At 44.9% G+C, this 15,477-nt stretch overlaps 1 protein-coding gene across 1 annotated transcript in view; it reads left to right on the plus strand.

Moving 5' to 3' along the window:
• The window catches only part of MAB21L3 (mab-21 like 3), a 12,927-nt gene extending 950 nt beyond the window's left edge, over positions 1-11,977 (plus strand). Inside the window, exons 2-7 of the mRNA XM_029087156.1 lie at positions 219-359; positions 2,464-2,535; positions 5,063-5,354; positions 7,575-7,756; positions 8,552-8,746; positions 11,673-11,977. Of these exons, the coding sequence (XP_028942989.1) occupies positions 219-359; positions 2,464-2,535; positions 5,063-5,354; positions 7,575-7,756; positions 8,552-8,746; positions 11,673-11,906 (1,116 nt within the window). The 3' untranslated portion in view covers positions 11,907-11,977. The remainder of the gene's footprint in view (positions 1-218; positions 360-2,463; positions 2,536-5,062; positions 5,355-7,574; positions 7,757-8,551; positions 8,747-11,672) is intronic.
• The last annotated feature ends 3,500 nt before the right edge of the window (positions 11,978-15,477 follow it).

The raw sequence follows: 15,477 nt of genomic DNA on the forward strand, positions 1-15,477 counted from the left end.
GAACATCAATTAATGCTCAGCAGTCTTGATTATTGGCCCTTTGGTGTTTTCCAGCTCTGTCTCATGGTAAGCTGGTTGTAACACACAGGGAATGATAAGTTTTATTCCCAGTGCAGCACAGTTACCAGTGTTTCAGGATGCTTTAAGCTGATTGTTTTCCCCTGGAGACAAAGACTCTGGCTACCTGTAATATGAAGTGTCTTTCTTGGAACTGACAGGTGGAACAGCGGCATTATTTGGTTTCCAAAGCAGTGGAGGAGGTGCAGAAAATCATCCAGCAACTGACCGCAGAAATCAGCTATAAGGCCACGCGATTCCAGGCTATCTCCAACGCTGGTATTCACAATGAGAATATTAAGGTATGAACAAGAGCTCTAATACCCTCTCTGGCAGCTTGTAGGCAATCAGGAAGTGATTTCTCCATTGTGTAAGTGTTTGTATGGACAGGTACCTCAGCCAAAATGCCACAGACAACATGTTGACACTTCACTGTGGAAGTTCTAGTGACTGACTTGGTCATAGGGACTTACTTATGGACATCTTATAACTAGAGGAGCATTGAAGAGGGTTGGGTAGATCAGGTAGAGCCTCTTTTTACAACTGCTGCTTTTACAAGGAGCATCTATTGCCAGAGCTGTCAATCTGCAAGCAGAAGTCAAAGCTCTCTGGGAGACAGAAAGAAAAACTTGTACAGCAGTAACATAAGAAAAAAATGCTTATGCCTTTCATGAGCTATGACTCATATTTTTCACAGGTGGAAAATCTGTCAACTCACTAAAAAAAGAAAAAAAAAATCCTTCTTCCATTATGAACATTAGAAAGCTTCTTCAGAAAAATAAGGGTTTTTTCTTGGTCATGGATTGGAACTTCTATTTTTACTGGGAAGAAATATGCATATTAGTGGGAGAAGTTGAATGTCTCCTCATTTTAGACCATTCAATACCAAAATAATAATGTCCTGTCCCAGCTGTGACAGGAGAAGAATGGTTATTTCCTGTGGCTACTGAACACAAGAATAACTAGTGTAAGAAACAATCACAGCAATGGCAACTTCAGATGAAAATTATCTTTTTCATCTGAAGTAGTTTACATATTCTCACTATTTCAACCCTTACACTAAAATGCAGCCAGTTACGGATCAAAACACAACAAACATGTAAAAGCACGAGGCAACTTTTGCAGCTGTCTAGGATTGAAGGAGAGAACTCTGTGTGTATCATGCTGCTGAAAGGATGTGGAGGCAGGATATAATAATCCAGTCTGAAATGTGGCTATTGCTCTGGGGACAATAGCATTCAGATTTATATCTTTTCTGGAATTTCACATATCCCAGGGTATGTGGTCTTGCCAGTAGGAATGACCACAGTGACATAAAACTTTGCCACATCCTGGTCCATGTGTTCCTTAGTGCCATAGTCTGCCGTCCACCTCTCGTGCTGGAACAAACCTGCTTGGCTAATGAAGTCTGAAAAGACCAGGGTCAGGGTACAATTACTGTTCTGCAGAACAAAACCAAGGCAATCTATTCTGAGCAGTCATTTGGGAGTACAGCAGGCTGATCTGAACAACCTCTGCTTAAAAGGAATACCCAAAATGTTTTTTCTTAAAAAGTACCAACTTGTTATTCATACTTAACTGCACCCACTGCTATAGATCTGTGATAGTCACACTAGGAGGGCCTGGGTAAGTGTTCTGTAGCTGTGGGGCAGCAAAGAATGGGTTAATGACTTTTTAAAATTTTTTTTGCTTGGGCTGTTCTGCTTCCAAAAAATAGAATATTTAATATCAATGCTGACATAACTCAACATAGAGGAGTCTTGTGTCAAGGAAAAGCCAATGTATTAACTATTCTGTGTTTAATTTTGCAACATCTTTTTCCCTGTCAATTAAATTTACAGGAACTTTCCAGAACTTTCAATTTCTGATTAAAAGGACTTACTTTAACATGCTGAGGGATGTAGGTTTGTTGAAAATCTACAAGCCTCCTTCTAAATATGCAGGGCTGTGTGGGGAATATAGAAGAAAAGTCTTTAGATATTAAATGTTTCTCAGTAACCCAGGGGAGAAAAAGTCAAAATGTTTAATAAAAAACTTGAAATTAAATTCAGGCAAAATGGAATATTTTATTTTTACAGCTTTTAAGTGTTTGTTTTTAGTTGTGGCTCACTTTTTTTGCAACTGTGCAGGGTTGATGTGAAGGCTGTGGAGGCTTCAGTGAGGCGCAATGAGCAGGTTGGCCTGGGGAGTGATTACCAGTGCAGCACTGCCCAACAGCATTGCTGAGTGTGAAGCGCTGTAATCATGGCAGGAGTGTGATGGTGTGATATGATGATGATGGTGAAGCTTATTCCTTTAACAAATAGGCTCGATGAAAGCTTGCAGCTTTGCTCTGTGAATGAATCACTTGGCACATGCTTTCTCTCTGCTCTGTGTACTTCTTGTTTTCCTTTCTGCTTCTCTCAGGATCAGCCAGCTTTACTGGCCAAGTGGTCAGCTATGCTTCGGGGGAAGCGCCCATTCCACCCATCCATCCAGGTACAAAGCCTTCCTGCCACCTGGTGCCTGCTGCTCCATGTGCCTGCTTCTTCCTTGCCCACCCTCTTCTCCAAACAACTTCACCCATCTAACCGAGCCTCCCATGACTATTTCATCCTCTCTGCAAGAGACGTGCTTTTTTGCTCAAAGCATAAATATATTTTTAACCTAATGCTTCTGCCTCCCTGGAATATCCTGACCAGGATCGCAACAATGAGGCTGTATTTAATTTTCTCAGCACACTGCAAGTAGATTTTTAATACAGCAGAATTGCCCATAAGTTACACATCCCAGAATCAGAGGCTCTTGTTCAATAGCTTGGGACTTGCCAGGGCCCGTGGTCTGCATACAGCGTGTAAGACCATTGTGTGAGAGAGCACAGATGTGGGACTGGGATTTGTTTAGGCCAAGAAGACACCAGTTGCCTGGCTTTACAGTGCCACCCCCAGCCTTGTGATTTCTGGAGGAGCCTTGTGATGTATTTGAATGCATTTGCATAACACCTGCAGCTCTTCCCTTTAAAATCTGTTGGGTGCCAGCACGTACAAGTCAGCATCTTGGTATGGGAAGGAATAGTTGTTCATCTGCAAACGTGGCCGAGGCAGCAAGATGAACAGTAACTGCCTGACAGCCATTGTATTTTTCTTTGTGGAGCTTCACGCTTCGTTCCTGAGCTGCTCACGGGGTTTCTCAGCCCCAGCAAACCTGAGTTGTGCAGGTCAGCTTGGTCTGCAACGTCATCCTTCCAGTGTCCTCCTGCCTTCAGGTGGTTTATATTTGATGAAAGAAGGGCTTCCTGGTGTTTCCTTTGCCATTTCTGTGCTTGCCAGCCATATTTTGTATTTCAAATCTCTTGCCAGGAAGCAGAGTAGAGCAGCAGCTCCCTGTGGGAGAAGGAGCCAGAAGGTGAGCATGGCAACACAGCAGGGACTGCCCCAATATCCCCAAGCGAGACAGACCTAGAGAAGGCAGCTAGAGCCAGTCGAGAGTCTGGATCATCAGGCAAGGCTGTACTGATAAGGCAGGTCTGAGATCAAGCCAGGAGCACTCACCCAGGGTCAGGATCAAGTCCAAGGATGGCAACCAGGGTCAAATGCAGTTTATGGATTGCCAGGCAAGTCCATAGTGGCCAGGTAGGTCTGAGACCAGGCTGGGAAGGCAGTCTGTGGGTAGGAACACAAGGTCTCTGGCCAGGTGCAGGCAAAGCTGTCACACAGTTGGAGACCAGCACTCCTATGACGTAGCTTGGGGCTGAGCTGAAATGAGAGTCCCAGACCCATAGGCAGAAGGTGTGGGTAGAAGTCCTGTGAAAGCCTGTTAGTGCCCTCAGGGCCCTGGCACCTCTGTAGTAGTATTTTAAACCAGCTGAGCTACCAGGAAGGCTACCAGAATGTTTGGAATTACTACAGGAGAGTGATGAGTGCATTTCATTCACCACCTTGCAGCAACAGCTTTCACTTAATATCCTGCTCCTGCAGCAGCTTCACCTTATTAAGGCAGTGTAAGTTAGGCTTGGTAGCAAGTGGAGTTGAAAAGCTTCTGAGTCAATGTAGTGAAATTCTGAAGGAGTTCGAACACCCTCTCTGGAGCCACAATGGCCAAATGCTTCCAAACCAGTGTTTGGAGATGTCTGGCTATGCCCTGGGCCAGTATAAGGTTTCATGGTATTTGTGTCACCTTATTCACTCTTTTCAAAGACTGGTTCGACACTGGTTTTATTGAAAAATGGTCATTCCCCAAATGAGGCCAAATAATTTGCTTGCAAACAAGCCTGTGGGTTTGTTGTCTGTTGGTTAGTGTTTCCACCCTTATGCTGTTTCTGGCTTCCACTCAGCAGGAGATGCAGGTTCATACAGTACAGCTGGCAAAGACCTGGGTTTATTTTTGAGTGGCACTGCCTGTTGTAGGCTCAGGCACATCACTTGCCTTGTGTCTCTGTCTCTTAAAGGACAGTCATGCAGAGTGAAACACTTGTAAAATGAATGGGCCATAGTCTTATTTTACTAACGTCTGTAGTGGACTTCTTTGAAAAAGATTGGAAAAGTGCACTTTTTGCCATAGTTATTACTACTATTGAACTCTAGGCTTATCTCTAGTAACAATTCTGAGGTAATAACTTGCACTGTGTTGTTTGCTGGATCTCAAAACATGGTCTCTGATGTTTTGCTCCTCCTTGGAAGCTGCTAGTTATTACATCTCGTGTAATTGCAGACTAGAAATAACAAGGAATGGGGGAAACCATGGCAGGTGTGGTGGCAAATCAGTGCACTCTTGTCTTCTATGGGCCATAGCTGTCACATCACACTCCTCCTAAGACAATTTCCATTTATTCTGTGTAACTCCAGAGTAACCCTCAGACAGGCATGGAACAGGTCCTGGCTGTAACCAATTGCTCCCATCATACCGTGGCTTTTCCTTTTCTCCAAAGACCCCAGTTTTACCTATTACTTCCTTAACCCTCTTTTCCTTACTCCAGGCTCATGGATCTGCCCTTGTCTCTTCTCTCAATCTCTCTGCACTCTCCTAGGTCTTAGCACCCAGTCAATTCCTCATCACAGTCCCTCTGCGTGGCCTGACTGGGTACAGGGAGTGCCAGGTACGGCACTGGCGTTATTACACTGTGCATGGAGCCAAGCTCCTCTCCTCCGTGCGGGACCCCGAGGAACTGCATCAATGGCTAGAGGTGGAGCAATTCTCAAAAAGCCTTCAGCAGTGGCATGAAAAGGATGTCAACATCGAAGGTGATCTGGTTCCAGCCAAAGTCCTTATCGTCTTCCGGGAGCTGGTGGAGAAGTCAATTATCTCCTGTAACCTCTCCAGTGAGTTTAGTGGGGACAGGTATAAGGGGAACTGGCTGTCTTCTCCAGCTAATAGAGGGGAAACCATCACACATACAAAGGGTTTGGTTGGTTGACATGATCAGAAGTTAAAAAACAATAAGTCCCTCCAAAATCAGGGAGCCTTTAGCCCATATTGGTGATAGATTTAGACCTGAATTGAGGATAGAATTAAGTAGTTCTTGGCCTCTCCATACCCAAGATGTTGCCCCTTTCTTAGGAATTTGTGAAGAGTCTCCAGCAACATCACCCTCACAGTCCAGCTGAGACACAGCACAGATTTTCAGAACTTTTAGGAATTTGTTTAGGAAAAATATTTTTTTTCTTACTATAGAGGCTGCAACATAGCTCGGCGAGCAAGGAAGGTACTATAGGAAAACTGGATACACGGAAGGTGGATTTAGATGTAGGTTTAGATGAGATATTAGGAAGAAGTTCTTCCCTGTGTGGGTGGTCAGACACTGGCACAGGTTGCCCAGAGAAGCTGTGGCTGCCCCCTCCCTGGAAGTGTTCAAGGCCAGTTTGGATGAGGCTTTGAGCAGCCTGGTCTAGTGGAAGGTGTCCCTGCTGATGGCAGTGGAGTTGGAACTAGATGGTCTTTGGGGTGCCTTCCAACCTATACCATTCTGTGATTCTGTAAGTCAGAGGAGAGAGTATTTGAAGATGTTCATAGGACAGATAATGCTCTGGGGAAACCTTAGCTGCCCATAGCTTTCGAGAATGGGGTGGTGGGAACTCAGTAGAAAGAATTCTACTTAAGCAAAGTCTGTTGGGCAAGTGCTTTTTTTTCCCCAGTGCTCAGGCTACTCCAGTCCTGTTCAGCAGATGTAATGGAATTTTGCTTTCATAGTGGCGCTGATCTCTCTGTGAGCAATCCAAAGTGCCTGTTTATTTCCTGTGGCTATTTATACTGGAAGTGCTAATCACTGACATAATGCAATCAGTGGTGCATGCAACATGCCTTCATAGCTGCAACATCTGTAGCAAGATGCTGCCTAAACAGTGATCCTCGTGCTTAATTCTTAACATCCTGGAAGCATAGACTTCAGCTAATGAACACTTGGCTTGGTGCAAGCTAAATAGTCTATGTCCATCTTTTCACATTAAGATACTGTGACATAATCAAATCCAGACTGTGGTGCCTCTTCACATAGCATGTTTTCCAGGATGCCTTTACTCATCAGCAGCCTGATGTCTCCTGTGTTCCAGAGAAATAGGAGCTATTTCCACTCATCTGATTGCACTCTGGATTTTAGTCACAGGATAAAACATGTGAAATTGGAAAGTCCTTGATTTCCCAGCAACAACTAAAAACATCACTATATTATCAACATTTTTCTCATAACAAGTCCCAGGCTGAAACCAAAACACATCACTATTCTAGCTACTAAGAAGAAAATTAGCTCTACCCCAGCCAAAACTAACTGGCTCAGATGGCAAAGTTGAAGGGACAGTGATCCTGCTAGAGTGACAGGGAAAGCTGGGGACAGAAACTTCTTCCATGATCCCAGTTGGACCAACAGGAAACATCTCACTAAGTCCATTAGTTGCAGCTTTCATTCCTTTCTGCTTCTTTAGAGCACATTGTTCCTGGAGATGAGCTGTTCTTCTTTCCTCCATATCACCATGGAACTAACTTTTCTTGACACTCAGCAATCCCAGTGAGACAAGCAGTTAGCCCTTTTTCTATGACTGCTCTGCTCATCAGGCCATAAATTTTGTAACTGTCTTCTCTTCAAGTGCATCCCCAGAAACAAAACTTGTGTATAACCCACAAAACATTCTGAATTATGGGCAAGGGTAAGTCATTTGGTCTGATCAAGGGTTCTCTGAAGGAATAAAGAGATTTTTAGATATGAAACATTCATCTGGTCCCTTCTAATCTGCAGTGATCTCCTTGTTGCACTGTATTGTTAGAAATGTTAAGTTGCAGCAGTTGTCTGTCCGTATTTCCACAAAGGAAAACAAAAGTGTGGTAATTGAGTGTAAAATTGAGAACTTACTTGTTCCCTCATCTTCTTACTGTCCTCATTCCCCAGGGTAGATTAAGATGATAAGTTTTTTCTTGTATTCTCCTTATGGCATGGAAGAGAAAGTGTTAAGACAGACCAATAGAACTGCAAGGTCCTAGACTGTCCCTTGCTTGGCTTGTGGAAAAGGACCTTTTCCTCTTTATTATCTTCTCTTGTTGTTCCTTCACAGGTAAAGTGACAGTGCTGGAGAGCTTCAGCTCAGTAGTCCGGGTGGCTGTGGAGACATCAGAGTCCCAGGTCGAGGTGGAGCTGGTCCCTGCTGTGGAGATTCCAACTTGCTGGCCTAAGAAAGCTCAGTGGCCTCGTTGTCTTAAGCGTTGGCCTTCCCAGGAGAAAGTGCAGTGCATTAAGGTGAAGAGTGTAAACAGCACTGCTAACTCTGTGTTGGAATCTACTTTGCAGGTGTCTGACAATGGCTTCCCAATTGAAGGACTGCATGGTGATGACAGGCAACAGCGTGGTTGGAAGGTGTATTCTCTGTATTCTCTAGAGAAGTGGTATTTCAAAGTATTCTGTCAGATTTTATTGGGATTTTTTCCCTCCTTACAGTGATGAATTCTGTGGATGAAAAACTGAGTTAACTGTTCATTGCATGAGTCTCTTGCACATGGCTCTGCCTATGTAGCTCTGCCTGACACGCGTCATTCTTGCTTTTCTGGTCTGCCTCGTGTAAGCCATTATCTCACAGTTTTCCTCCAGCCTAACCCCATCTTCCCCTACAGAATTCATGGCTAGATTCTGGCACTCTGGCTCAGCCCCAGCTGCCATGTTCCTACGGGTCCAGTTGCTCCTTCCAGTCCTTCTCCCCTCTCATGCATGACCTGCTGCTCCACGGCAAAGTGCCCACAGAGCTGTGCCTCTGCTTTAGTGGTACTGGTACCACTGCCGGTACTGCACCTGGTGGCTCTGGAGCTAGAACTCCTGGGAGAAACTGATGTCAGCATATGAGGAAACAAAACAAATTGCACAGTCATTTGACTAGGAATTAGGGTGGAAGCGTGAACCCGTTTGCTGCCTTGGCTAACCCTGTTTAGAATGCAGTGCCCCACTTGGAGAGATGGCACACATCCTTTTTGTAACATCCCTCTGCATTGCTCAGAGATGTTTGCCTCTGATCTGGTGTCACACTTCCCTTTTTGTCCTTAGTCTCTTGGTTTCGACCTTTTGGCCCGCTCCAATTATCACTGGCAGCTGTGCTTCTCCCGTGCTGAGCGTATGCTCATGGAAGGCCTCGATGAAGATGGTGGTTGTCGCATGAAGTGCTTCAGAATCATGAGGCAGATGAAGGAAGATGTTTGGTGTGCTGGAAATAAGCCTGTCATCACCGCTTATCACCTTCAGGTAGGCATCACCATGATATCAAGATACGGTCTCAGTGTCTGTTGCAGGGGCTTCCATCCAGTAATGTCAAAGTATCACAGCATAAATCGCTGCAGCATCTCCTATGTCACTTCTAAGGTAAGTGGCAAAACTGCAGTATCATTTCATTGCTTTACAGTAGCAAGAAGTTTAGTAAATGTATGTTCCAAACTTCAACAAAAACTAAAGTCTGTAGGAACGTTATATTTGCAGCAACATAAATAATAATAGAGTTGAGGCCCCTGCTCTGTTTTGACTTCATGTAGGCATTGTAATATTGTCTTTAATTGCACAGTTACCTCCTGCTTCTTGACTGTCCCAGCCATCCATATCCATCTATCTGTCTGGGGAAACTTGTATGTTTGTCTTTCTGGTTGTGCATCAAACCAAATTCTCTTAGGTGAACATTATTTCATGAATGAGGTGCAAACTGACTGTTCTGCTGTTGTTTTACCTGGGGTGGGAAGGGAAGAAAGAGGTAAAGGGCTGGTAGCATCCTCCCTGCACATACCTCAGGGTTCAAGATGGCTCCCCTGTACCAACAACGTCCGTGAAGAAGAGACAGAAGGTTCTGCTATGACTGTGTCCCCACATCTGACAGTGGCAGACGTTGATGGACCACAGGCAGCACCATTTATTAGACAGTAGAGCAATCCTATTTTCTGGGCCTCCATCCTCCTGGAGCCGCCAGGCTTCCATGGTAGTTACTGACCTTTTGGTGTCCAAAACCAGATGGGATACCAAGATTTCTCTTAAAGGAAATGTTGTGACCATCAAATGCTGTTATAGTCATGGGACTAATCTAAGTCAAGATGGAGTCAAAAAAGAGTTGATGAGGCTGATTATAGCTCAGTAGAATGCAAAACTTCTCAGTGCCTATAAGAACAAGCTAGTGAAAAAATTGTCATAGATAGGAGAAAGTGGAAAACAGTTTAACCATTAATAATGACCTCTGACTAAGGAGAGGTGTAGGAAGTGTTGTTGCATGGACTCTTGATCAAAATAAAAAGCTCTTTAGAAGCTCTTCAGTTCTTTACTCTAACTGTACGTCAGGCTTTTACTGCAAGAGAGGATTGGTTTACCAGACAGAAGGAATGTTAAAAAAATGGATAAAAAAAGAGAGAGAAACAGTTAGTGAAGAAACCAGCAGCTGAGCAGAGGCTTAGTGTTAGGTTTCTTCACATGATTAAGTTTCCACAGTCTGAGGTATCCATCAATCATTATTAAACAAGATTCCACACAGAAAAAGGCTCTCTATGACAGAGGAAATCCTCCCCCCAGAAGTTGTGAAAACCTCAGAGAACTGAGTAAATGTATTAATTATATCTACCTTCATAGGAATGAAGTTCAAGATCAGAAGTCTGAAAGACCTAGCTACGTATGTTTTGAAAGCCTCTGGTAGACAGCTGGCTGTTAGGGATGGTTCCATAAATGCTGGGGATAGATCACTTGTTTGGCAACTGACTGGAAGAGCAGCACTATTTTTCTTGCCTCCAGAAACTTCATGGCAACTGCTGTCCCTGGATCTTGCTGAAGTAGTTTTAGTGTGACAAAAGATAACTGTTCTGCAAGTCTCCAAGGAGTAGCTCTTGCAGAGTTACAGCTTAAATTCCTCACTAGGACTTTTTTCACTGGCAACATTAAAAAAAAAAAAAAAAAAAGTCATTGTGGTTATTGCAGCTGTGAACAAAAAATTGTTCACATTTGAAAAGCTGTCTGAGAATAAATCCCTCAGCACTGCAACTATTGCAATGACTGCTGGAGGAGGAGAAAAACCAAACCAGGCAATCCAGAATAGTGTGGCTTGTTTTTAAGAAATTCTACCTCTGAAGAAACAGAGGAGTTGAAGGCTGGAGTTCGGCCACTTCTCATAGTGTCTATGGGTCTCTTTGTGGGTTGCTGAATCTGCAAAATAAAGTTGAGATTTAGAAGACACTAAGGAATGTAGCAGAGCTATTGAACCCAGGACGGGTGACTTTGTACTTTTAAAAGTGATTTCAGGTTGATCAAGGCATTCGGTATGACTTCCTTGGTACAGTAAGTACTTCCAGAAAATTCTCAGTCATAGGAAAGTCTGTAAAAATGCAACATGGGCAGCATAATAATAATAATAATACTATAAAAGCAATAATCATATGCATTTTGTTATTTTAATTATGGTTTTCTCAAATGTAAAATTGCATAAAATAAACTTGAGGGAATAGAACATAGAGCATGCTGTTAGTATCGTGTCAGAAAAACACAGGCTGCACTTGCTGTAGTTGCTTGGAAAATCTGTTTGGGGTGCAGAGCTGTGTGTGTCTTCACTCCAAATACAGCTGAAGCTAACAAATGATTGTGTTAATCTGATTATTCTTCTCTCCCTCCTTGCACCTACCAGCTTCTACACTTCCACACTTTATGTCATCAAGTGCCATGTCTACATATTTTTTAAAAAATACGGACATGGTTTAGTGGGTATGGTGGTGTTGGGTTGACAGTTGGACTTGATGATTTTAGAGGTCTTCTCCAACCTTAATGATTCTGTGATTCTATAATTCTACGATTCTATAATAGGCCACTTTCTACAGCCTAAAATGCCTGGCATTTCTACAGAGGCTCCTGTTGGAGGATGGCAGATAGGCTAAGATTGTTTTAGCAAGACCATTTTCCTTCGGCTCCTGGACCAGTCAATGGAGAGGAGTTCCTCAGGGGAGAGGTCCTAACTAGGAGTTGCTCTGCCTGATCCCCAGAGGAGGCTTTAGTGGTGATCCCTCCATTGCAGAAACCTTAACACAGGGAGATAGCAATGCAAGTCTTTCTGATTTCCAAGGCTGCCAGCCATTTACCAGCACTAAAGTTGCCTTAGTAAGCTGTGCAAGCCCTCGACAGAACCTCTAACGCCTTCTCTCCCATCTGCTTCTTGCAGACAGTGCTATTCTGGACGTGTGAAAAATACCCACGCACCAAGGATTGGCGCTGCTTCCGCGAAGCCTTTCTGAGGCTGGTGCAGAAGCTGCACAAGTGCGTAAGCCAGCACTTCCTCAAGCATTACTTTGTCAAGAACACCAACCTGCTCAAATATGCCAACACCAGTGACCTGGACCTGGTGGCCAGCAAGCTCACGGTCTTCCTGGAGAACCCTGTCTTCTGCCTGGACTAAGTCAGGAGAAGACCTCCTCAGCGATCCCCTGCCTCCTCTCCCCACCGGTGGTTGTTCTTCGTGTCCTTCCACTAGTTGTTGCAGCTGGCTTTGTAAGACAGTTGGCACATGCAGCGTGAAAGAGAAGTGTCAAGCTGGCAGCAGTGGGTGGTGAAAACTGATGGGAGGTATCGCTTGATGCCCAGCTGATCTAATTTGCTTTCAACAGTGACAGCCTGCCTGGAAGCTACAGCCAGTGAAACCCAACCTTCTGTGTCAGTCAAAGCAGGCAACTGCCTTGTTCTCTGCCTCTAGTCTGGTGGCACCTAAGCAGAAGGACGGTGCAGAGAAGTCTCACTCTGCTGCCTACCCGCTGTGTAACCTAGCACATGTATTGTTCCTGCCTCCCCTTTTCACACAAGGACAGTGGGTTTAATTCCCTGCCTACCTCACAGGCCAGCTCTACAGAAGAGCAGAGGAACATTTCTGATGTGTACTGAAGCTGTAAGCTTTCTTGGAGGCACTTTGATGCCTCCATCACCAATTCAATTGAATCCTGCTCCAGTATAAAGATAACCATGCTGCTAGGGTTGAACAGCTCAAGGGAAACATGAGGAAGAACGGTGTTTTTTTGCCTCCTCCTCATTTTTTTTCTCCTCCACTTCTATTTTTCTTCCAGTAGCTTCAAATATGTTTTATTTGGGTTTGGCTTTGCCAGTTGTGTTGGTGCCATACAACGAGGGGATTTCACCCCTGGTTCCATCCAGCAGGCTTGAGGAGGAGCAGGTCTTTCCCCAGTTTTAGCACCCATGTGTTTTTGGGCAGTGTACAGAAGAATATTTTTTCAAAGGCTGTTAGCTCCAAAACCCCCAGTGCATTTAATATTATGGATGTTTTAAAAGAAAATCAGTGTTAGTGTTCAAAAGAACGGAGTTCTAGAATGAGTATAAAGAATATTGGTTTAATTGTTATTAAATCATTGAAACTAAACCAAAGTGGGCTTTTTTTTTTTCTTACACCTGTGCAGGAAAGTAAATAAGTATCGCCTTTGCCAAGGGAGGTGGCAGAGAGAGGATCCGCAGCCCGTACTCTAGGGAGCTGCATCAGTGGATGGCCTGCAAGATGACCATCCATGGCAGAGCATCTCCCCCTTGTGTCAAATTGTGGTCTAACCGTGCATCTTTAGCACAGCCTCTGCTTTCTGGCTTGATTTTGTACGTGGGAGTGTGTTCACAAGTCCATGGGGCCTCATGGGATTCATCCCAGAGTTCTGAAAGAGCTAGCAGATGTTACCGCAGGACCCTTCTCGATCATCTACCAAAGGTCTTGGGAGTCTGGGGAGGTCTCTGCTGACTGGAAGCCAATGTTATTCCAATCTTCAAAAAAAGGTGTGAAGGAAAAACCCAGGAAACTACAGACCCATTAGTCTAACCTCAGTTACTGGAAAAATTATGGAGAAGATTATACTGAGTACTACTGAAAGGCATTTAAAGAACAAATAAATCATCAGGCATAGTCAACATGGGTTCACCAAGGGAAAGTCCTGTTTAACTAATTTGATGTCCTTCTACGATAAGGTTGTTTGCCCAGTGGATGAAGGGCAGGCAGTGGATGTAGTTTTTCTGGGGTTTAGTAAGGTTTTTGGTACTGTCCCTCACAGCATCCTTCTGGGGAAGCTGTCCAGCTGTGGGATGAGTGGGTTCACGGTGCACTGGGAGAAGGACAGAGCTGAAAGGGTTGTAGTGAATGGGGCTACATCTGGCTGGAGACCGGTCACCAGCAGCATCCCTCAGGGCTCAATTCTAGGGCCAGTTCTGTTCAATATATTTATCAATGATCCAGATGCAGGAGTTGAATGCACCATTAGCAATTTTCCTGATGATACCAAACTGGGATGTGCTGTTGACTCACTTGAGGCCTTACAGAGGGATCTAGATAATTGGAGCACTGGGCACTCACTAATGGGATTAAATTTAACAAGTTCAAATGCTGGATTCTGGACCTAGGACAGAGTAATACCAGACTCAAGTATAAACTGAGAGAGGAGTGGCTGGAGAGCAGCCCTGCAGAAAGCAGGCTCAGTAGAAGCCATCAACATGTCCAGGCAGCCCAGAGGGCAAGCTGCATCCCGGGGTGCATCAAACACAGCATCACCAGCCAGTCAAAAGAGGTGACTGTCCTGCTGTATTTGGCATTGGTGCAGCCTTGCATTGAGTGCCATGTACAGTTCTGGGCCCCACCACTTAAGAAGGATATGAAGGTCCTCAGAGGTCTCCAGAGGAGGGCAACAAAGTTGGTGAGAGGGCTGGAAGAAATGTCCTGTGGGGAGTGACTAAGGACTTTGGGCTTGTTTAGTTTGGAGAAAAGGAGTCTGAGGGGTGACCTAATAATTTTCTTTCAGCTTCCTGAGGAAGAGAGGCAGAGAGGGAGGAGCTGAGCTTTTCTCCCTAGGATCCAGCAATAGGATGAGTGGGAATGGTTCAAAGCTGTGCCACGGGAGGTTCAGACTGGATATTAGGAAGTGTTTCTTTACTGAGAGAGTGGTCAAACACCAGAACAGGCTTCCTAGAGAGGTGATCAGTGCTCCAAGCCTGTCAGTGTTTAAGAGGCATTTGGACAACACCCTTAACAACATGCTTTAACTTTAGGTCAGCTCTGAATTGGTCAAGAGTAGATGATCGTTGTAGGTCACTTACAACTGAAATAGTCTCCCTCTCCCTCTCCCTCTCCCTCTCCCTCCTCTCCTCTAGAAGGAGGCTTTTTTCCACAGTTAATTCTTTACCAGAGAAGATATTGGTCAGGTAGGATCCCAATTGCACGGCTCTCCCTCTCCCTCTCCCTCTCCCTCTCCCCCTTCCCCTCCCCCTCCAGAGAAGATATTGGTCAGGTAGGATCCCAATTGCACGGTCATTCTTGCACTGGTCTCCTGCATCAGATCCCATTGTGTGCAGACCTGACCCTGCCATTAAACTGGTGCTTTCTTTGCTCAGGACCTGGGAATACCCTCCAAGTTGCCTTTCCACGTGGGTAACCATGTTGTGTGGCACTGTTTTGACAGGTAAATTCTCTTCCTAAACCTTTTTATTCTGGGCTCGTTTCTAAATGGGGCACAAGTGGCATTTTTGTGATGACATCCCCCCACTGTTAAAGCATGGCTTTCCTGTTTCTAGCAAGCAGAGATGTTTTCATAAAAAGCAAAGAGATACCAATCTGCCAAGCAGAGTCAGGCAGATGTGACTATGAAGCAATGTCTCCTGTTGCATCTTGGTTTTGTCTTGTAGCTGAAGCACATGGGTCAGGGCAACCCCAAGCACAAATACAGGCTGGACAGAGAATGGATCAAGAGCAGCCCTGAGGAGAAGGACTTGGGGGCACTCGTGGATGAAAAGCTGGACATGAGCCAGCAATGTGCGCTCACAGCCCAGAAGGCCAACTGTGTCCTGGGCTGCATCCCCAGCAGCGTGGCCAGCAGGTCGAGGGAGGGGATTCTGCCCCTCTACTCTGCTCTGGTGAGACCCCACCTGCAGTGCTGTGTCCAGCTCTGGGGCCCCCAACGTAAGAAGGACATGGACCTACTGGAGTGAGTCCAGAG

This window comes from Antrostomus carolinensis, unplaced genomic scaffold (genome assembly GCF_000700745.2).
Source record: "Antrostomus carolinensis isolate BGI_N321 unplaced genomic scaffold, ASM70074v2 scaffold4231, whole genome shotgun sequence".
In the NCBI taxonomy this organism is placed as follows: Eukaryota; Metazoa; Chordata; class Aves; order Caprimulgiformes; family Caprimulgidae; genus Antrostomus; species Antrostomus carolinensis.